The sequence below is a fragment of the Salvelinus fontinalis genome, chromosome 6 (assembly GCF_029448725.1).
Source record: "Salvelinus fontinalis isolate EN_2023a chromosome 6, ASM2944872v1, whole genome shotgun sequence".
NCBI classification, from domain to species: domain Eukaryota; kingdom Metazoa; phylum Chordata; class Actinopteri; order Salmoniformes; family Salmonidae; genus Salvelinus; species Salvelinus fontinalis.
Window position 1 is genome coordinate 31,970,267 of NC_074670.1, and position 23,638 is coordinate 31,993,904.

The following is a 23,638-nucleotide window of genomic DNA, read 5'->3' on the forward strand; positions in this document are numbered from 1 at the left end:
TCAGATTAGAACTGTGGACATTTATCATACATTTTGCACATAAATAACTATGTAAACCAGTATGTAAACAGAGACAGTATTTTTTTCAATTTCTCCTCTTCTAGGGCTAAAGATGAAAGGGGACGCTTTGGTCATACTTCAGGGTTGGAGGAAGAGAGGGAGAGAGAAAAAAAAGAGAGAGAGAAAGCGAGGGGATGGGGACTGATGTGCAACTGCTTCCAGGTCACCGGCATGGGGTCAGTTGCTATGGAGACAAACCATATGTAGTCTTAAAGCCATTATAACAGTCCAATCATATTGAATAGTGGGAGGAGCAAGCACCGGCAATTAAGTCGTAAAGGGGAGGCGCCAGTGCATAAGAAGGCCGAGGTGCTTTGGTCTGTGCCATTTAAAAATGAGAAGGGGGATACATTTTTCTCAAACAAAAAACAAACTACAAAACCACTGCTAAAGAGCTAACACTTCATCACAGACAAACAGTACTCTCTTGGTCTTCTTTTCAATTCTTTAAAAGTCTCTTCTTTTTGGTGTGTTTGAAACTAAAGCCAAGTAAACTTTGGTTACTCGCCTCGAATCTGACAAATCCCATTTGAGAAGGTTAATTTGTCTCCTTTTGCTATTGACAGTGTTTTGAAGTTCCCTTGGACTGTGGGGGGAAGGATTCCCAGACTCACAGTCTTTATATGCTACATATTGAGCAGACTTGTCTGCACTTTGGATCATGTGGAGCTGCACTCCAGTTCATTTTGGTTTCTTCAAGTAGCAAAAGCAATAAATAGAAACACACTCGCCTTCAGTTTCCCTCTGAATGGACAGACACACTCCTACTCACAGGCATACAATCATACACACACTGAGGTAACTGTTGTTGAAAATATACAAACAAAAAAATGCCCTTTCTTGTAGAGCTCGGGATGAGCGTGGACATAGGGAAGCTTGCTGGAAGGGTCAGAAGGTCAAGCAACACCTTTTCTTTCTAATCAACAGTTTGTGTTCACCTTTGGCAAAACAAAGTTGTGACCTTTGACCCTTTTTAACCTGCTATATCGTTTAAATAAAAATGAGAAGTGGGCACCCCTGCTTCTCAACAGGTCACACAGGACAGATACAGGCAGAGAGAGAAAGTATATACAAAGAAATGGCCCCAGAGTGAAATCAAAACCAGAAAAACAAACAGTAAATTAACAATGAATTACCTGGTCATTGTCAACATTACTTCCACATATTGCTTTTTGAAGACAAAAGAATTGCATAATAAATTAAGGAGGTTATATAATAAATTGAACAAAAATAACATTTGAAAAGAGACAAATAATAGTAACAATAACAATAATGATATGAAATCCAGGGTGGATGATTGTCCTGTCTTAAGTGTAGGACACAGTGGAACAGTTTAGTAGTCTGGGGACAGTGTCTCTTGGAGCCCTGAGTACAGAAGTCCCTGAAAGTTTGAAAACCCCAGTCGCTACAACCATCAAAAATATATTTACACTCGTTGCTCCTGCCAACCAAGTTCTCAGAGCCACAGTCTGACTCAACGTCCTTCAAACAGTGAGCTCAAGCCTGTTCCTCTGACTCCTGCTTGATCGTAACGTTGGAGGGAAGAAGCGGACTGCTTCTGCGCAGTTTGATAACCGACGTCTCATTGACTGAATTGTACAGGCCGCAACCTGTAGACTGGAGTTCGCTTGCGCCGCCCTTGTGGTGGTGGTAGCCGGAGGTCTTGAGGTCCATCTCCCTCCACAGCATCCCCAAGACCTGCTTCTCCAGGACAGCCTCGACCTCAACCCCTCCCTGGAGCTGGTCCAGCCTCTCAGCGTGGTCGCTCATGTCGAAGCGCTCAATCTCCTCGTTGATGCGCTGGAGCTCTTCCTGGGTGGAGGGGCTGGGGGTAGGGCCACCTGAGGAGGTGACGGCAGCCAGGCAGTAGCCCTTCAGGTGTAGCCGTAGGCTGCACAGGTGAATGTAGTGGCGGTGGCAGTGGGGGCACTTGTGTGGCCGCTCGCGGGAGTGAAGGCGCTTGTGCAGCTTGAGGTGGACAAACTGGGTGAACTTGGCAGGGCAGAGCTTGCACGAGTAGGGCTTTTCACCCGAGTGGAGGCGCAGGTGGGTCTTTAGGTTGCTGGTGCTGCTGAAGCGCTTATGGCACACCTGGGGGAAAGAGGACAAGTGAAGGGTTAGAGGAGGAAGTTCAGCGTTGCTTATGTATATGCTGCTGCAGCTAGCTAGCTTAACAGACTTAGCGGCTAGCATAGAATTTGTGGTGGTCTTTACCGAGCACTCATGGGGCTTCTCTCCAGTGTGCACCAGGAAGTGTTTCTGCAGGTGGGCCAGCTGGGTGAAACCCTTACTGCAGGTCGAACACTTGAAGGGTCGCTCACCACTGTGGACACGCAAGTGCACCTACACACAGAAAGGACACAATGATACATCAGTTCGGTTCAATGCAAGGGAACAAAGTAGTCTGGATGCATGGAATGAAGGGAGCGAACAGAATGTCGCCAGTCTCACCTTGAGGTTAGAGAGCTGGCCGAAGGTCTTGCTGCAGACGTTACACTCGTACTTGATCTTGCCGTTCTGCTTCTTGAGTGGGTAAGGCAGGGTCTTGTAGCCTGTAGAGCCACCACCACGCTTCATCTTGCTCAGGTTCATGGCCTCCTCCTCTTGCCGGACGCTGGCACTACCCAGCAGGGCTGAGGTAGGCTTGGTGGGTACACGCTCGCTAGGGGCCGCCGTGCCCGCTGTAGGGGAGCCGCTGGTGGGGGCGTGGGGGTGCCCGTGTGGGTGAGGATGAGCATGGCCAGGGTAGGGGTGATTGGGGTAGTGGGGGGCGGCCTTGTCCTTGAGGGTGGTGGCGGCCGAGAAGGCACTGGTGGGGGCGGAGAGGAGGAAGTCCCTGTGGGTGGAGAATGAGGGGTGGGAGGAATCAGGCAGTAAGAACCTTCTCCCCACCTCCCCAGGCAGCAGGGGCATGTGGGGGGGCAGCAGGCTGCTGAAGAGAGGGTACATTCTTGGAAACATGCCCCCAACAGCGGGCACCCCACCCCCAGGTAGTGGGTAGTGGTGGGGTAGCATGTAGCGGGAGTAGTGGGGGCCGGGAGGGTAGAAGGGCGAGGAAAGGGGGGCGGCTGGTGGAGAGTAGCCTGGGAAGGGACCCAAACCTCTGGGGTAAAAAGAGGAGGATGGGGGTGTGGGTTGGGGAGCTGCGGGGCTACCGTGGGGGCTACTCTCCGGACTGCTCCGCGCCGAAGGACTCGGGGTCGCTGACGACTGGTTGCCTGGTGATCTGATTGCTGTGTAACCAAACTGTACCGGGCTGGTCTTAAGACTCAGGAACTCTTCAGTCAGATGAGGGTGGGGGCGGAATGGGGGGTAGAGGGCACGGGGGTACAGGGGTCGCTCGGGGCTGTCAGCACAGCAGGGTCGTGTGGCCAGTGGCCGGCTGGGCTCCCTCTTGCTGGAGGTGGTGGGGCCCCTGAGGATGGAGGAGACACTGTGTTCCATCTTGACTGGGGCGCTGCTGCTGCTGACATGCTCCTCACTGGCCTGCTGCTTGGCTTCCAGCAGAGACTGCTCTGTAGACGGAGAGAGAGAGAGAGGTCAGACACACTGTTCTCCCTCTGACTGAAGACCACGTTTCCCTTTGACTTGGTGTCAGGAGCATTTTAAAGTGCCCACAGGAAGAAAAACTTATCCAGACATGTCTTTAGCTTAGGAGAAATAATGGTCTTTCAGCTGTAGAGTGTGTGAGGGGGGAGGAGGGGTTAGGAACACAGTAACCCAGTGGTCCAATTAGAGCGACAGATTTGACGAACGATCATGGGGGGCTAAAAGACAGGAAGTGAGGCGTGACAGCTGCCTCTGGGCAGGGTGTGTGTGTGTAGAGGTGGTGGTCTGGGGGCAGATAAAAATCAAGATAAAATCCAAATGGGGGCAGGGCTGATTGAAAGTTTCCTCTCCAAAGTTTGGCCTCAACCTGCCCTCTCCTCCTGACTCTCTCCCCCTGTCTCTCTCACACACACACACACACACTTCCTGACAAAGAGGCCTTTGTCGCTTCCAGGCTACACACACTAAAAGCCTCTGCATGTCGGTTAGCACATCCTCACCTGTTAAACCTCCATCAGAGTCGGGATTTAGAGCCGACGTCAATAATCCCATCCATTTACTACCCATTGAACTTTTACTAGAGGGTCATGAATCTCTGTATGTGTCCACTAACGTGTATATACATTAAGCTTTCCAGCACTCAGAATTACTGGACTGACTTTCAACCAACAGTGACCCCCACACCACTACAGTGGCAGTTTGTAAACACAGAGGTTATCAGTGCCTCCCCCCGTTCCTCCTCCCTGTCCTCCCCCTCAGATAACACCACTCCCAGCCCTCCTCTCTTTCCCCTCCTTTCTTACAGAAAACAAACAGGGTGGCCATCTTGGAGATATCAATCTGTCAGCACGGTCCCGCCGCCAGGAAGTTCAAGTAGTCAATAGAGGAGACGCTTTTCTTCCTCTCCTCCCTTCCCTCCGTCTCTCCACTTTTAAAGTGCCAAATAAATTAGGGAGAATGCCAAGGAGCCGTCAGCACGTCACACACAAACACAAATACGCACAGGGGCACACACACTTTTGAGATTAAAAGAGTGAGTGTGTTGGAATGAAATGCCTCTCCGGGTATGTGTGTGCTTGCATGCAAGGGAGAGGGGGTGTGAGTAGGATAGTATGCGTCTGAACGAACACACATTTAGAACAGGAAATGCTAACAGTTGCCATATGTCTGTGCAAAACTTGTCATTGATTGTCACACACACACTCTCAAATATGGAGAAAGAAAAAAAACAGCTGTCACAAAGAGGAAGAGCGAGAAGAGCTTCAGTTCAGTCATTTCAGACCAGCCAGTTCTGCTGACTCACACAACCAACACACACGTCTGGTTCTACTATGACTGCGTTAATGGAGAAAGACACAGGGAGTGAGATGGACCGAGACAGAGAGAAGAAAAACAGAAAGGTGAGTATGATGTCATTCCCAGGTCAACAGGGGCCCCTGCGGTAGTGGGGTGGTTTAATTACAGGGGCCATAGAGAAAGAGTAGGAGGGGCCAGTACCATGAGGGGGCCCAGGCCCCTGTGTCTCTCTGCCCCAGGAGATGTGCATCTCCCGGGGAACTGTAGTTACTACCTACTACACCTGGAGGCAGAATGCTGGCTCCTTCCTCCCATCCCTACTCTGTCTGGCGCTCTCTCTCTCTCTCACAATTTTTTCCCTCCGATCCATCTCACTTTTTTTCTTTTTCTTCCTCACACACTTATTCATATTTGCATTTAGCTGATTCACTTTATTTATGACCATCGTGACCACACACACGCAATGGTGGCGCTGACAGAGATGAAAGGTCGAGGGGCTGTGTGTTTTAATGCCAGGCTGATGTTCAGAGAAGGAGACGTGGCTCCCAGAAGAAACACTGTCAGGCTCTCACAAATATACACTCTCACGACACACACCAACACTGAGCAGGTAAGTGCTAAATAAAATAACTCACACACTCAAAATGACCATGGAAAGTTCATCAACATAACACCAATAGTACACTATACTTCCAAGGATACAGTGTTATTACTATGTAATAAAGCATTGCATACAGTATATGATCATCATTATATAACTTACAGTTTAGAGTGTTATTACTATGGTATAACATCCATGTGTAATAAGGTTTCATATGATAGGTCTTACTGAGTTTCTGCATCATGAGCTCTCCAGAGGGCGGGTAGTGGAGGCGGTGAGCGAACTCTGGGCAGTACCACACCAGCAGCTCGGTGCCAGGGGGGATGGCCCTCACCGTGTAGAAGTAGATGTTCGTGCCATTTTGGCACGCCGCCAGGTTCTGCTCCCCCACCGAGTGGGCCGGGTTGACGTAGCGCATCCAGTTAGAACGCTCCTCGTCCAGGCCGTCCACAAAGTGGTGGAAGTCGCCCTCCGAGTAGATCTGAGGGGACGGAGAGTAAGGAAATGGTCAAAGGTTAACGGGCAAGGAAGTCTCAATGGCAAGTTTAGAACGCTCCAGGAAAACTGTGCTGAGTCACAACTAAATATGTTGACAAATCATATTTTCAGCAGCGTGAGTGTAATATCATTAAAGTGTAGACTCGTTAAATCTCCCCCCTACACTCCAGACCTTATAGCCAGTTATACAGACAGAGATGGCGAGACAGACAGAGGGTAGGAGCCTCTCCACTCAAAAGAGTTGAGTCAGAGAATACGTCATGGCGACAATGTCACTGACACTCATAGACCACTCTCTCTCCTATCTGATTGTGGCCATCAACATCATCAAGAGAGAGAGTGAGAGAGAGATCTATAACTCTGTGTTGTGGCTTGCCTGAGCAAGGGACATGAATAGAACACATTGCTTTGGGATGTTGTTAAATCTAGGTGAGTGCCTGTGTGGGGGGGTGTGGGGGGGGGGGGGGGGGGGGTGTACGAGTGCTACATTGTCATCGTTCCTGGAAGTGACACAAGCACTGTTCTTGTGTACAGTGTAAAATTGTCATATTCCTCCTCCATTGTTCCACTACAGTTCTTACTGTACTAGCTGCCACACTTACTGATCAGACAACCACTACTGAATAGCAGGCTTCACCCAGCAGATGTATCATGATGAAATAGGTGTTGAGGGTGTGTGTGTGTGTGTGTCTGAGACAAGTATGTGTATAAAAACTGCATACACACAGGATGTACCACACACATAGTGGAGAGCCTTAGTCTCAGAATGATTAGAGAGAAAACCCCTTCTGTCTCCACACACACAAACTTCTTCAGAACGCAGAGACCCTGGCCGTGACGTCACACTAAGTCTGTCAGTGGAACAGGAAATGACCTATGATTGTTTTTCTTCCTCTGTGGCTGTCTTTTACTGAAAGTGAAGCGCTCGCTCTGTGTGTGTGTGTGTGTTAGTGGACAGGAGGGAAAACCACTCACCCTCCAGAAGTACTTCCTGTTGGCGTCTTTGGGGACGCTGTCTACAGTGTAAATCTGACCCACCAGGGGGCCGAAGCGTGTTCCTTTGGGGACGTACTCTCTGCTGGCCACTCCAATCACCTACAGGGCAGAGATAAAGACCATTAGTTGCAGTGTGTGTATGTTCTGTGGTTAGAGGATTTACGTTATCACATCCTGCCAGGAGGTCAGTCTTCACATGAAGATGGCCGGAAGAACCCATCATGATCAAATCAACAAACAAGGCTGCCTCCCTCTCTGTGTGTGTTTAATTACTACTCTGTACTAGAAAAATCTGTGGCCTAAGGTGGGAATTGGACTGTCACACTTTTTCCTCAAGCCACATTTGCTGTGTGTTTTAAGTGTGTGAACATAGGCAAACACACCTAACCCTTATCCAGTGCCAACAGGTAGAGTTAGACACCCTGAGGGAAAGAGTTTCCTCCATCTCACCCAGGTTGACACAAAGCATCTCCCCCTTCTCGCCTCACCTTCTCTGTTCCTTTCTAATTGACCACAGGGCCACTCCCTCTGACACCCCTTACGATACCCACTCTCCTAACCACACAACACCCTACCACATCAAAACAACTCATTATCTAAATAGACTGTCCACCTTAAAGGAGAAAGATATCCACACCTGATATTGAAGTGCTTTTGTTCCTTTCAAATCAATTGACATTAAAAATAGAAGAAAAAAACTTGAAATGGGAGGAAGGAGAGCAAGGGAAGTGCATCCGTCTGAAAATGAGGGATTATCAAACCTAGACGTTCAGCTTATCTCCTAACCATGATAAACTGATGTATTCACCAAACCCCCTACAGTCTACACTTGCACACACACACCCATTTCCCCCTTCATGCATATCCTACACCCCCCCCCCCCCCCCCACCCCTTAAAGGATTGGGAAATCCCCTTCCCACTTCCACCCCAGGGCCAGACCACGTCTCAAGATTAGGGGTGTTTTGAGGATAACTTATTAACTGACTTTACAATGCTCTCTAAATGACTAAGTCAATATCCTTTGATCACTGGTAAATGCTATATTCTTTCCACATCCTCTCATTTTCCTCTATCAATCTTAGTGGTCCCTTCTGTGAAGGTAATAAATATTGACTGATACCGTATCAGGTCGTAAACAAACGTGGTGGGAAACGCTCATTCTCACACACACAGGGTGATAAGAAACAGATGAGCAATGACGAGAAAATCTATTAATTGCAACCAAATCATGCGCTCTTGATCAGGTTAAAACCACAAAACGCAACACGCTCCCTCACACTTATTCTACAGTGTTCAACAGTTAGACTGGGGATCAGTTTGGGTTGTGAAGAAGGTGATATTTGGACAGAGGTGGACAGGTAGGTATGTAGGTAGGGAGAGCTGGGTCTGGTCTAGTGTAGGACTGACTAGTGCGCCCTCTAGGGGATAGAGACATTGCGACAAAGTTGGAGAACATAGAGGGATAGACACACACAGAGACAGGTATGGAAAATGGTTATCAGGGTGTGTTGATGAAGCTCCTGTCAACAGCAGGGCTAAGTATGATTAATGACTCTTCATGGATGGGTGGGAGCTCATTTCTCACTGTGGAGGCTCTGTAGCAACCTGCATCACACCTCAGAGAGTGTGTGTGTGAATTCCCCTCCACACTGGGTTTACATACCGCTCCTACAACACATACAGGTCGTCCCCGTGCTCCAGTGTGCGATCTTTTACAACGAGACACGCTCCTCACCACTATTTCCCCTGGCTGAGATTTCTCCTGCTGTCATATTAGCTACAGTGGAGTCATGCGAGTTTGGGGGGGGCATATGGGTTTACAGACGGTGTGTGTATGTATATATGTGTCCTCCTACCTCTTTGGAATCAGTTAGTTGTTTGAAGGCCAGGTTACGAGGCAGCGAGGCCTCTGCTCTCGTTAACCCCTCGCTCTCCGTTCCTGCCTCCCGCGTAGTATCCTTGACCATGTAGGTACACTTCTCCTCAAACTCTGCCTCCGTCCACTTCATCATGTCCGCCTCCTCCATCTTAGAGTCTGTGTCGGTGGCCATTTTGGATCCAATGTCCATCTGAGTTTCCGTGTCCCTATGGGGTTCTGTGTCCATTTTGACGACGTCGTGCTCTACGGTGTGGGCCCCCTCAGTAGTCAACATGGCCGAGCTATGAGAGGTAGCCTGAGAGAGGGAAAGGGAAACCGATAAAAGGGAGAGCGAGTGAGAAAAAAAGATCAAGATAAACAGACAGATGAAGAGAAGAAGGAGAAAGGAAAAAATGTAGAAGGGGAGAGATGAGATAAAGAGAACAGAAAGACAAGGGGGAGAAAAAAAAAAGAGGGAGCGTTATTATCCAGTATGAGTCAGTGAGTGGCGAGTTCCTTTGAGACTGGCTGACTAAGCAGACAGTGTCTGTGCTCTCTCTGTGGGAAGAAGAGCCACTGCCGACCGAACCCACTAGCCTCTAGCCCAGGACAGTCTGATCCCCACTACCCTCTACTTAGAGGGAAACACTCAATCACAGGAAACCATCAACTCTATTCAAATAAGTTACATAAAAATACTTATTGAATCCAGAATGAAAAGTCTATGAATGTTTTATTACAGATGAGTTGTGACCCAAGAGTATGTATGTGTTATATACTGTATGCGGATCTGGCTAGTGTCTCAGGTTGACCAATCTGTTTTGCCCTATCTGCACAAGTCATTGGTCAATGGCAGCCAAGCTGTGAGTCCTTTCTGTGGGCTATGTACGCTGGCATAAGGTCAGGGCCAGCCACGCTACCCCTCCCCCTCGGTCTCTCTACCCTCCCTCACCCTCTTCATTCCCTCTGTACCCTTCTCCCACTCTACTTCTATCTAGCCTACCCTTCTTCATTCTCCCTCCTTGTCAAACTGTCAACATCAGTCTCTTAATCCCCCTCTTTCTTATGCTCTCTCACTGTCCCTATCCCTCTATATCCCCAGGGTGGAAAAAGTCACAAACAGGGGAAGGCAGAGGAAGGAAATCCTGTCTGGGTCTGAATGGAGCTAAAATTGGAAGCAGAGTAGCGGAACCGGCAAATCATCCCCAAGTGTGTGTGGGACAGTCGGGAGGGAGCGCCAAACTTTTCCATTTGGGGGGCCACAGCAGCACAAACAAACTTCCAACACTCCCCACCCAACACCATCTCTCACACAAAACTGTGTACGTAGAATAAATCATCGTATGTCACATAGATTGTCAAATTTCAAGGCCGATGATAGACTGAAATGCAACCTTATACGCCGTCACTCACTCACATATGATTCAGGAAAAACATACCATAACCCACATCAGAAATCTACTCTACCCTCCAACAATCTCCAAAACCTTGACAAAATTCCCCAAACCTTGACCAAATTCAACATGACCCTATACTCAACAACATTCACTCAAGCCAACAGAACAGGTTCCTAGGAGACTAATGTAATTAATGAAATTCCCGAAGAGTAACAGAACAACAAATCACTTTTCCAGCATCTCTTTAAAACAAACTGTATGACAAACAATATCCTAAATACCTCAAATAATTACATACATGAAATTATAATACAACAAACTAGGATATTCCGTTTCAATTTAGAGTAGATCCTTTCAAACATGTATTAATATTGTGATATTATTTATTAGACATTGATTTCATGAATATCCTTTAAAGGGATTTAAATATATAGATAAATATAATACCAAACACTAGTCAAAATCTGTTTCTGCTAATAAAAACATCTTTCTATGACAGCTGTGCAAAACTAATACTGAAACTGAGAACCTGACCAAAAGCAACTGATTTATTCAACTCCCCCCACACACACTTCTGTTAAAATATTCGATAAACACTACTGATATAGTTTAAAAACAGATTTTGAAAATACAAGTTTAAATTTAAGCAAGCTATAACCAATGACAATTTATAGAATTGTAATAATTAAAATAATACCTCTGAAGTGGACAAACTGCAATTAGCCTTTAACAAATTAAACAATCTCAATACTCAAAATGATTGCATTTAAATATTCTATTCAACAATATATTGAAAGTTTAACAAACTCATTGCATAATGGAGTGGCCAGACAAACAAGGAGAAAACTTTGACTTACATTAATAAGTCATAAAATAAACCTTCATATTTGTTGTCACTGGATTCATTTAGAAAAGTCTTTGTTCGATCCTTATTACAAGCAAAACTAATTTAATATACAACAACTTTAAATTAAACTCAAAACTAATAATATAATTTAGGATTTTTTTTTATAAATGTTTCCTTAAAAATAAAGTGAAAATACCAAAATATTATTGTTATTATATATATTTTTAATGTACAATACTCTGTTTCTCCATTGATTAGGGTTCAGTAGCGTACTCACCGAGAAGCTTTGGTCCCAGCCACACATAGGGCCGAATGATCTATCACCTGGGTGAGTGTGTTTGTGTGTGTGTTTGTGTGCGCACGTGGGACAGGTGCAGTTCACCCTCTCCCCCTCTGATCCAAGCACTATTCCAGAGTGTGAGTGCTGTGTGTGAGCGTGTGTGTGTGTGTGTGTGTGTGTGTGTCTGCTCCAGTGAGTGCCTTCTGTTTAACTGACTGCCCCTCGACAAGTGAGGGAGATGTTGATTCACTCAGTGGTCCCTCCCTCATTCGGTCTCCACTCCCCCTCTCAAGGACCGCCCACCACCACGAGGAACACGATCGCTTGCAGCTCATTCAGGGTAGCAGTGGCAAACACACACAATGCTCTATGGAAATAGCAGGCGCTTTCACCTGAGGCATGAGCTCTTGCTGCTCCACACAAAACAAACACACAACAATATCAATTGGCACATAAAAGTACCATCACACACCTTAACATAAATTCAAACATTCTCCTGCAGTCTTCAAAAAAACGTTAATACATTAGAAAAGGTTGCCAGTTCCAAATCAGTCTCAAAAACATATTCCCTCAACATAGGTGCTTGTTGTGTAACTGTTAAATATCAACAACCCCCCACACACACACATCGATTTGGGGGGGGGGGGGGGTTGTTTATGAGTCTTCCTGTAGAAGGAGGACATCCTGTGACAGTGACTCAATGCCTCTATACTGTTTACCCAGCACAGAACCACAGACGGACGTTCCTCTTACACACACAGATACACACACACACAGACAGATACACACCCTCTAGAGGGCGACACTGAACTGACCTCATGGCTCAGTCTCACCAACACACTCCCTCTCTCTCCTTCCCTTTCTGTCTCTGGTAATAAACTGAGGCATAAAAGGACCAGGACTTGCTGACCCTGGTTAAATACAACACTAAACACTTTGTCTCTCCTCCTCCATCTATTCCTCTTTTTCTCCATCCGTGGTCTGTATATCAGATCCTCATAGCAAAGCCCACTCAAAGCAAGCAACCATGTCCTGGAATTCAACTGGAAATCCCCTACTCTCTCTCTCTTGATTGACATTAGTCTTGAGTGGGGCGGAGTGGAGCGAGGGCTAATGAAGAATGATAATGAAGAAAATAAAACACGAGGCAGGGGAGGAGGGCAGGGAGGGAGAGACAGGACAGAACCGGGTCTTCAATCCCTCCCTCTTCCTCTCTTTCTCCCCTCCCACTGGTGACAGAGAGTTGACCACATCACTCGCTGCCTACTCCTTCCTGCCAACAGACGACCCACCGGCCCCAAACACACACGATCTGCACCCCAGCTGGTCTACATGATCATGCTCTGTAGCGACCAACCCCTACCGAAAAAAACATCTCCCTCCCTCCAGAAAAACAAGTTAAGATTTCAACTAAACAAAAAACGAGAGCGAAAATAACATATTTTCCCTTTTGAAAGTCACATGTGGTCCATCCCTACCCGCTTGCTGGCTGGGAACAATCTGGGCCCAGTAGGCTCTCCTCATCCCTCTCTCTGCTTAAACTGTAGAGGAAGGAGGGGGCGCAGGCAGGCCTGAGGCTGGGGGGGGGGTCCCTCTGCTCTGAAGTCAAATTCAAATGGGTCTTTTTGTTTATGCGCAGGCCAAGGAGGGTATTTAATGTGGCCTGCAGGCCTGGAGGAGAGGGAGGGAGGAAGAGGGCCACACAAAGAAGGGCATGGGGACCTCCTGTCTCTGTTAGTTTTACAGAGGGCTCCTATCAGGGCTAAGAGTATAACACACACACAGCATAATTGTGGTGCCAACACATCAGAAGGAGGTAGGGATTATAAAAAGAAAGAAGAGAAAGGCGGTGAGGACGAGAGCGGGTGGAATGGGTGGGGGTGGCTAAACCACAGGTGAGATTAGCAGCCATTCCAAATTCCTGGTTCCCTCTGAGGCAAGAGGCAAAAAGCAGCAAACTTTATTGACTTCATAGCAGATACAGCTTAACGGTCCTGCTTTTCATGTTCCGGTTGTCACAAGAAGAGAAGTACTGGCTACACTGTCCATTTCTCATGCAAATGCCCTTTCCTGACTGTTATTCACATTGTGATATTCAAACTCTCACAATCAAACTTCCCAAAACTTTCCCCACAACAGCAGTGGATCTTATCTTGAGAGTTGATCTGGAGTGTCACTGATTGTTCTCCCTTTTGTCACAATATGTTTTAATTCCGGTCTACAGGATGCCTCTCACAAGATCATAGCAAGAAGATTGTTATTGACCATTTCCTGTGGCGTGTGTGTGTCAAACGACGCTTGTATCCGCTTGAACTTTCCTCAAAAAGTGTGTGCGCGCAGAGGAGGCACAGTGGATTTGGGTGTTGTTCTGGAAAGAGTTAGACCCTCAATGGAGGAACCATTAGAGGGGGGGGGGGGGAGTAGGGAGGTTAGACCTAGCCATTATCCCGTTTGGGCTGAGGGACATGTGTGTGTGGACGCGTGGCATGCGTCAGGTCGAGCCCCCCTACAGCGTAGAGCAGGGTGGGGTTGGGGCATTGCAGTAGCTCTCCTAATCTTGCCAATCCACCGCGGCTACACACACTCTCCCCCCTCAGCCATCTGGAGGGACTGTCCACACGGCAAACACTTGTGTGTTACGATCAACACCACCACCAGACAGTCACCCTCCTTAACCCAGAGGAAGAGCTAATCATGGTCTATTTGGCACATGCCACTGATTACATTGTACTTTTCATTAAGAGTGAAACAGGGGCCAGTGACATTGACACACTGCTGACAATGAGGCAAGGAAAGAGGGGGGAGTAGGAGTTAGTCCATCAAACACTGGATTCCAGATAGAGCTGGCCTGGCACAAACGTCAAAATGATGTAATGACTTCATCACTTCCTGTAATAAAAATACTACAACGTTTGCTTCATAACTCAAATCCACATTTCCCAAATATTACTTATGAAATCTTAGTTTTGCATTACCTCAAAGACTGAACAATAGTGTAGAATGACAATACTAGCGTAACATGATTGAGATTCTCTTCTTTTTCACAGAGCGAAACGGATGTGTGTGTATGACTGATACCCTGGGCAAAACGGACTCAACTCTAGAAACTATAAATGAAACTTTCAACCACTAAATAGAGAAACCTATTTACGCTCGCAGACCTTTTCCGCAGGTAAATGTTTACCGAGGTTCACAGTGCATTCCCGTAAACAACCCGAAACGTGCGCTCAGTCACAACCAGAATCACATGCCTCTTCTTTTCGGCAATGTGAGGGCAGTCATAAGCCTGCACACACAATGATGAGCACAGCACTTTGTGATAACACAACCTTCCAACGTGGCTGCGTCATCGGACAAATGTCGAATTACTGACATTTGTATGATAGCATTGATAAGCATATGTAAACCACACCATGTTTTTTAAAACGTTTTATACACCTATGAGCAGAGTGGGCAACGAATCATAAAACAATAGGACAAATGATCCTAGGGCCTTTGCTATAGCCCAACTACCGCCCAGGACAGCTGTACTTAAAAAAACAATGTTTATTTAGTTGTCAGGTTGTGGTATGTGTTACACTGGACAGATATAGGCTAATGGACCATACCGCGTGTGTACCATACCCCCGTGCCCGTGACAGCAAGCAAAGCGTTGCGCAGCGGGTGTTCAACTGTTAAAAACTGTCAAATGCCCGGTCGGGCACAGTTGCCAGTTTAGCGAACGCCATGGTGTAAAGATCGAATCAGGACAATGAATAACCTGTGCAAGACGAGACTGTCGGATAAGACGCGAAACAGAGCTAACAGGTCAACTCGTCAAAAGATCGGGTTGTTATCCGACTTCTTTGTCGAGTTAAAGAATGTAAAAGGACTGAACTGTAGGCTACGCAAAAAAGCTCACTTCCAGTCATGTATACTATGCGCAATCACTTTCGATTCATAGCAGGGTCATTCAATGCGACTCATTCAATTCCTTATCGCATTCTTAACTGAATGACCACACAATTAAGTGTTTTTTTCATCAGTAAGCTAATAGAGACTCAGAGTTGCAACAAAAGGGAAGAGGATTTTCAGAAAATTATTTAATTTAGCCAAACAATTGTGAATATTTGTAAAAAATATATTGTTAGGCTGTGTTGCGGAGTAGTTTATCTGTAGGCCTACTATTAAGCAATTAGCCTGCTTAATTAAATTAGGATACAATGTTTCTTATGGCGACAGGTTATATAGCCTATCCCTTGCCTATAGGCTACATACACAACATGCCAATAACCTAAGGTAGAAGAATGTGAATGAAAGGCGACAACGTGATAATGTCGGCTGCTCTAATGTCTTAATTCAAGACGAACTTTTAGCCTACATTAGCAACGTAGCAAATACATGTCATCTATTCAACGTTGTTTATCGAAAGGCAGGGACTGAAGCGAAGCGGGGTGCAAGCTCTTTTACCTGTCCGCGCAATGAAGCTCCTGCCGCGGAGCGCTGGAAGATATTCTTATCCCAATTTCCAAACTCAGGCGCTGCTGGCCTAGGTCCGATCGTTTCTCTTTGTAGTGCGAGTATACTATGGAATTGTCGAGGTGAGTCTGTAGTCTACAGTTTCCATACAAAGTAGCCTACCCCTTCTTTCCGCGCCCAAGTCTGCTCCACCCAAAACTGTAATTAGGATTAAGACAAGCAATTAACAAAACAAACTCCCCTGCCCCGACGCTTTCGATAACTGATGGCGCAATTGTTAGTTAAAGTAACACCTCCCGTTTCCAACATTTGCAGTGTGTTAAAGGACATTAACATGTTCGTTTAGGATAGCCTAAATGTCGAGAAAGTTTTAGACGTCTTCACCCCTCTGCACCCACTGTGAAGGCTGCTAAAATTTAACAGACGAGACAATGAATCAATAGGCAATAGTTACAAAGTCATGTCTTTGTAATGTGCATATTTTAACGATTAAAAAACTTGAAAGAAAAGGGAAAATTCGAAGCAATAGGTGAAATTCGGAATTGATTAATATAAGACATTGAACGCTTTATTGATACGAAATCAAGGACCATTCTGAAATAATTAGCCTATTTATTAGGCAGAGGCGGGCCTACCATATTCTACCCTGTCAGGCCTTTTATTGTTTGGTAGAAAAATATTCTTAAAGGATCGTTTTTCATCAAGCATAAATACATTTGATCAGGATTAGTCTATTTTCTGAAGGTTTTTCTTTTTAAAATTGCATCCAAATGTTTGGATGACATTTTTGGTCAATTTTTTTTTGTAAAACTTAAACACATTTCATTTTAATAAAATACATAATATTTGCTTGAAAAAAGTTATCTTTATTGGTAGGCAAATAATGTAAATATGTGGCTTAGACCACCAGAAGCGGTCTGGTTATATTGCGGTCTGGTGAAGGTATATCCTGTGTAGCCTAGTCATATTGCAACTTTTTATGAGAATTTTGCATTTTTATGTGTGTGTTTGACTACTTACTATATTACATGTATTTTCTATTTGGGGGCTGAGCATGTTTTTATAGTTATTAGGAAATTGTTATGATAATAATTGTCAAGTGCTTTTAAAATCGTTCCAAGTAAAAGGGAATTTGTTTTATGTCTGAGTGAAAATGGAAGCCATTTGAATCCAATGTTTTATATCTGTCCTGCATGTTTGAGTGAAGGGGGAGCGTGAGCACCTGTTGAGCTTTGACTGACCCCCTGTAGCCTTATCCCATTTGATATGAGGGCCTGTACTGTACCCCTTCTCTCTCTCTCTCTCTCTCTCTCTCTCTCTCTCTCTCTCTCTCTCTCTCTCTCTCTCTCTCTCTCTCTCTCTCGCCCTCTCTCTCTCTCTTCTATTCTATTCTATTCAGGTATCTCTCTCTCCACTGAGTCTCCCCATCTCTGTGGTATTGGAGTCCATGCTGAGCAGGGTTAGCTGTAGTGACACACTTCCGCTGTGCCCAGAAGTCTCAGATCTTTACGCAAAACAGACACACTTACACACTCTTCCTGTCTCCACCCCACCAACACACACACACACAGTGATGCAGCCCACTCCTCATCAAAGCTGTGGAAGTGTGTGTGGGACGATGGATGTGATGGGGGGGGATCCAAACCCTTTGAGCACAGCAGACATACACATTCCACCCACTCCTAGTGCCCTGCCCCTACCAGCCTCTAACCCTGGGTGCTCAGAGGTATACCGCATCCTTCGTTATGTCCCTGTCTCTATTTCGCTCTCTTTCTTCATCCCTCTTTCTCTCTCTCTGTCACGTCACAGCTGTGACTAATCAACACTTTCTCTCTTTGCTCCCGCTGCTATAGTTGACCTCCTTAACTCTCTATCTCTAACTCTATCTCTATCTCTAACTCTCTCTCTCTCTCTCTCTCTCTCTCTCTCTCTCTCTCTCGCTTTCTCTCTCTCTCTCTCCCACACACACACATGCACACACACCTAGTTGGCTCGAGGGAAGCCCTTTGCTTTATCACAGCTTGGTGCTGAGCTGTGAGTGTGTGTACATTCTCGTCCAGGAGAAATATTTAGCTTGGCAGGCTGCCAGCGAGGCAAAGCTGAGCCAAGCTGGGATTCACCCACAATGGCAGCCACACGCCCCAGCTCAACTCCGTGTGTGTGTGTGTCAGTGGGTTTGCGTGTATCTGATATATCTGAATCTTAGTGGGCTTATAAATGTGTCTTGCTGTGTGTAAGTGAGTGCTGAGTGCTGTCTTTGTGTATCTGTATAAGAGAAACTGCAGTCTGCAGATGACAACATTTTGTCAGGTGTTGAGGGAAATGTGTCCCACAAGATTATCACACAAAACCACAGAGCTGAGTAACACCGTTTTGTTACAGAATGTATGTCACTCTCTTTCACTCTCTCTCTTTATTTTTGTCTATCTCTTCTTGTCAACAAAAAAACATGACCTTGCCTGAACAGAGAGATAAAGAGGGTGTGAGTGTTTTGTGTGTGGGTGCGTGTGTGTTGCGTGTGTGTTGCGTGTGTGTGTGTAAGAAAGAAACTTGTTGACAGGGTTGTTCCATGTCATTCCAGCAAGCCATGACACCCACCATCTCAGATTATTCTGAAATCGTTTCTGTAGTAAACAGATAAGATTAGCATTCCTTCAACATTATTTTGTTGAAATATAATTTGATCTCTGAAAAATGTAGCTAATTGATCATTTGTATTTTTAAATGCAGTCAGAGAAACACTCCAAACAGCCTATCCGACGCTCGGAGGTGTTTACATGGTCCTAAAGCACACCTTTGCCTCATTTTGTATCACATTGCAATGATAAAACTGGTGGGGACAAAAATGCAATTTCAGCATGTGGGTGGAAATGCCCCCCCCCCCCCCCCCCCTTTCCCAGTGAAAGTTGCGCCCCTGTATTAAACCCAAATTGTCTATTTTAATTGATAGGATTCGTGTAGGCGGTCCTTGTAAATAAGAAGCTGACTTGCATGTTCAATAAAGGTTACATTTTAAAATATATATATAATATTCAATAAATATAGGACCTAACAACTAATTTGGACCAACTTTTTTCTAACAATGAGTAAGACATGAGGAATCCAAGTAAATGGTCAAAAGCCAGCCACGGACCCCCACAAACCACGGACCCCCCACACCCCACGGCAATCCCACCTCAACAACAAACATACAGTATCAGTTCTTTATGTTTGACAAGTAGTATTGAGCTGCGCCTCAGAATACTGTTTCTTCATCCTATGTAATGTATTCTCATTTAATTTGGTGATGTTTTTTTCCTCCCTGTTCAGAGAAATTAGTAATCTAAGTTGTTAGGTATATGTTCCGTCCTACATCCTCATATTACCAGGTTCTGGCCACTAGATGGTGTTGTTCCTGCTATTAGGTGTTAAAGGGATAGTTAAATGTTAAAAAGTTAGCATTTGAAACAGTGGACAACAGAACCAAAGCATGAATTGCTGTCATACCTTGTCCATAGACTGCTTACAGGGTAAGGAAACTATTATGTAATTTTGTAATTTGGTTAAACTATCCTTTAACATAATCTAATATCAGGAACAGCGCCATCTAGTGGTCAGAACCTGGCAATATCAGCATGTGGGATGGGACATAAACCTAACAACTTCAATGACAAATTTTTTTGAGCATGTTGTTGGGGTGGGATTAGCGTGGTGGTCCGGGAGTGGCTTTTGACTATTTCTTTGGATTCCTTGTCTAACTCATTGTTAGAAACAAGTTTGGTCCAAATCGGATGATAGGTACTATATTTCTTGAATATTATATGAATGCTATAAATTAAAATGGCCAATTTGTATGCAATCAATTAGCTTAATTTCTCCGAGATCAAATTATATTTCAACAAAACAATGTGGAAGGAAAGCTAATCTTACCTGTTTCTAACAACAATTTCAGAACAATCTGAGATGATGGGTGTCGAAATCCTCGTTCTTGTGCTTTTTGAGGTGGAATGACGCGACAGCAACAATGAGGTGTGTGTGTGTGTGTGTGTGCAGATGAATGAATGGGAAAATATAACGGCAATAGAGCAATTTAACTTTGCAATGCTAGGAGGTCAGTGGGTTTGTGTTACAAAGTGCTACTGTGTCTTTTCTTGTGACTAGGAACTGATAAGAGATCAGTGATCCGGGTGTGAAAAACCACTGAACTCCCCTAGTATCAGATCACACCTGAACTAACTAAGTCCAGTGATCGGATTGTGCTCTAAAGACCTACTTTCGACACGCACTGAATGAGACCGATAAACCTATTCAGGATTGTTTTATATAGTTGGGTGCTATGAAATACATTGGTGCTTTGAGACCTAGTGAAATATGCTGTGTAAATACAATATATTGATATTCCTGGTTATATAAGGTAAACTATTATTATGTTATGCTATACAGCAGGTTTTATATGTATGTTAAATATTTTCAAACGTTTTCCTCTAACTTTGTATACACTGAGTGTACAAAACATTAAGGACAACGGCTCTTTCCATGACATAGACTGCCCAGGTGACTCCAGGTGAAAGCTACACTACATGGCCAAAGGTATGTGGACACCCCTTCAAATTAGTGGATTCGGCTATTTCAGCCACACCAGTTGCTGACAGGTGTATAAAATCGAGCACACAGCCATGCTTCTCCATAGATAAACATTGGCAGTAGAATGGCCTTTACTGAAGAGTTCAGTGACTTTCAACGTGGCACTGTCATAGGATGCCACCTTTCCAACAAGTCAGTTCTTTCTGCCATGCTAGAGCTTCCCCGGTCAACTGTAAATGCTGTTATTGTGAAGTGGAAACGTTTAGGAGCAACAACGGCTCAGCCGCGAAGTGGTAGGCCACACAAGCTCACAGAACGGGACCTACCGAGTTCCAAACTGCCTCTGGAAGTAATGTCAGAAAACTGTTCGTCGGGAGCTACATAAAATGGGTTTCCATGGCCAAGCAGGCACAAGCCTAAGATTACCATGCACAATGCCAAGCGTCGGCTGGAGTGGTGTAAAGCTTGCCGCTATTGGACTCTGGAGCAGTGGAAACGGGTTCTCTAGAGTGATGAATCACGCTTCACTCTCTGGCAGTCCAACAGCCGATTTTGGGTTTTGAAGATGCCAAGAGAATGCTACCTGCCCGAATGCATAGTACCAACTGTAAGGTTTGGTGGAGGAGGAATAATGGTCTGGGGCTGTTTTTCATGGTTCGGGCTAGGCCTCTTAGTTCCAGTGAAGGGAAATCTTAACGCTACAGAATACAATGACATTCTACACGATTCTGTCCTTCCAACTTTGTGGCAACAGTTTGGGGAAGGCCCATTCCTGTTTCAGCATGACAATGCCCCCATGCACAAAACGAGGTCCATACAGAAATGGTTTGACAAGGTTGGTGTGGAAGAACTTGACTGGCCTGCACAGAGCCCTGACCTCAACCCCATCGAAGACCTTTGTGTTGAATTGGAATACCGACTGCAAGCCAGGCCTAATCACCCAACATCAGTGCCCAACCTCATTAATGGTCTTGTGGCTGAATGGATGCAAGTCCCCACAGCAATGTTCCAACATCTAGTGGAAAGCATTCCCAGAGGAGTGGAGGCTGTTATAGCAGCAAAGGGAGGTCCAACTACATATTAATACTCATGATTTTGGAAAAAGATGTAGTGTATGTTTTCTTATTGATGTCACTTGTTAAATCCACTTCAATATGAAGGTGAGGAGACAGGTTAAAGAAGGATATTTAAGCCTTGAGACCATTGAGACATGGATTGTGTATGTGTGCCATTCAGAGGGTGAATGAGTAAGACAAAAGATTTAAGTGCCTTTGAATGGGATATGGTAGTAGCTGCCAGGGGCACCGGTTTGTCAAGAAGTGCAACGCTACTGGGGGGGGGGGGGGGGGGGTACCCTTAATGTTTTAAGAAGGTATCCTTAATGTTTTGTACACTCAGTCTATATCACTTAAGCCTACAGCAATACTAATTTCCTAACTTTCTAGGAACATTTTCTGTTTGCCGGATACCCCCATTGTTTCCTCCAATACATCAATAATTTAGAGATACAATAATATATAATGAATAGCAAACTGTGATGCTCCATACGATCTACAGACAGAGATTTACTTTCACCACTTTGTCTCCGTGTCTTTATGAGTCTCCTATGTATTAAGAGGATATAGCCCTGTCCTATTGTCTTTTGACCTAATTAAAACAATTATGTAGGCTTTCATTCAGATTGGATGTCGGTAATAATCCAGTTATTAATCTGATTCAGATTTATAGCTGCCATCTGTGGCGTGGGGCTGGGAGGATGCTGCTGATTATGGTTATTGATTATTTTTTTTAAATTGCAGCTAAAGGCAATGAAATTAAACTGGAGCAGGACAGGCGGACGCTTGCCTTGGGCTGATGGGTTGTTGCATGTAGCGGGTGGTGGCTAAGCTTCTTTGGCCTGTCTGGGGTGGCTGGGATAGGGGCTAGAGCAGGGGCTTGGGGTTTAGATGGGTCTAAGGCAGAGCAGTTTGAGCCTCACATACTAAGGCTGGACTGGGGTCAGGTACTTGCTGGGGTTTAGGATGGGCAAATATCAGGCCTGGGTTAGGGGCTAAGGTAGGCAGGGCTGGGATTTGGAATTGGTCTAAGGCTGGCACTCTGACTAATATCCAACTCTTGGCTGGTGATGTTGCTTGGTCTGGGGCTGTAGGCCTTTCTCTGGCCAGGTCAAGTGAGTGATGGATGAGTTGGAGTTGGGTTCTGGCAGGTGGAGGGGAGCTGCTGCCACCAGTCCAGCTTAATCAGCATGGCCTGGACAAAGGCTCCCTTTAACCCCTAATGAGTGGTCACTCAATCTAGCCACACACACACACACACACACACACACACACACACACACACACACACACACACACACACACACACACACACACACACACACACACACACACACACACACACACACACACACACACACACACACACACACACACACACACACACGCACGAGTGCACAGAACCATCCAAGCGCACACACACACACTCTACTACTGACCACCCCCTGCTATTTGGCCTATTCACTCAATCATTGATTTATCGTTTATTAATCATAATCACTGGCTGTTGTCATGATGTAATTAAACTGCCATAGAACTATCAGGAGTCCTTTCAGACTCACCCCCCTGGGAGAGCCAGTTTGGAGTGACTGAATAGTTTTAATCAGCATGGCCACAGGTCTATTAAGTTTGTCAGTGTTATAATTTGTGTATGTGTGTGTGTGGTGTGTGTATGTGTGTAAGGTTTGGACTTTATCTCCTAGGGAACAGTAAATCTACAGTGCATTTGGAAAGTAATCAGAGCCTTTAACTTTTTCCACATTTTGTTACGTTACAGCCTTAATTTAAAATTGATAAAATAAAAAATGTTCTTCATCAATCTACACACAATGTCCCATAATGATGAAGCGAAAACAGGTTTTTAGACATTTTTGCCTATTTATAAAAAAATTAAAAAACAGAAATACCTTATTTACATAAGTACTCAAACTCTTTGCTATGAGACTCGAAATTGAGCTCAGGTGCATCCTGTTTCCATTGATCATCCCTGAGATGTTTCTACAACTTGATTCGAGTCACCTGTGCTAAATTCAATTGATTGGACATGATATGGAAAGGCACACACCTGTCTATATAGTTGACAGTGCATGTCAGAGAAAAAACCAAGCCATGGAAGGAATTGTCCGTAGAGCTCAGAAACAGGATTATGTTGAGGCACAGATCTGGGGAAGGCTACCAA

The 23,638-nt window shown here is 45.3% G+C and overlaps 1 protein-coding gene across 2 annotated transcripts; it reads right to left on the minus strand.

Moving 5' to 3' along the window:
* Nucleotides 1-16,203, minus strand: LOC129857686 (PR domain zinc finger protein 1-like). 2 transcript variants are annotated; one of them, XM_055926173.1, is made up of 7 exons: nt 15,833-16,203; nt 8,858-9,175; nt 6,980-7,099; nt 5,735-5,987; nt 2,512-3,575; nt 2,275-2,403; nt 1-2,151 (listed from the first exon to the last, which is right to left on the minus strand). In XM_055926173.1, the coding sequence occupies exons 2-7, from the start codon at nt 9,152-9,154 to the stop codon at nt 1,558-1,560; spliced, it is 2,457 nt and encodes an 818-aa protein (XP_055782148.1). In that variant the 5' UTR covers nt 9,155-9,175; nt 15,833-16,203; the 3' UTR covers nt 1-1,557. The 2 variants fall into 2 exon arrangements, with proteins under 2 accessions (XP_055782148.1, XP_055782147.1); XM_055926172.1 differs by lacking the exon at nt 15,833-16,203 and adding an exon at nt 11,381-11,574.
* Between the last annotated feature and the right edge of the window lie 7,435 nt (nt 16,204-23,638).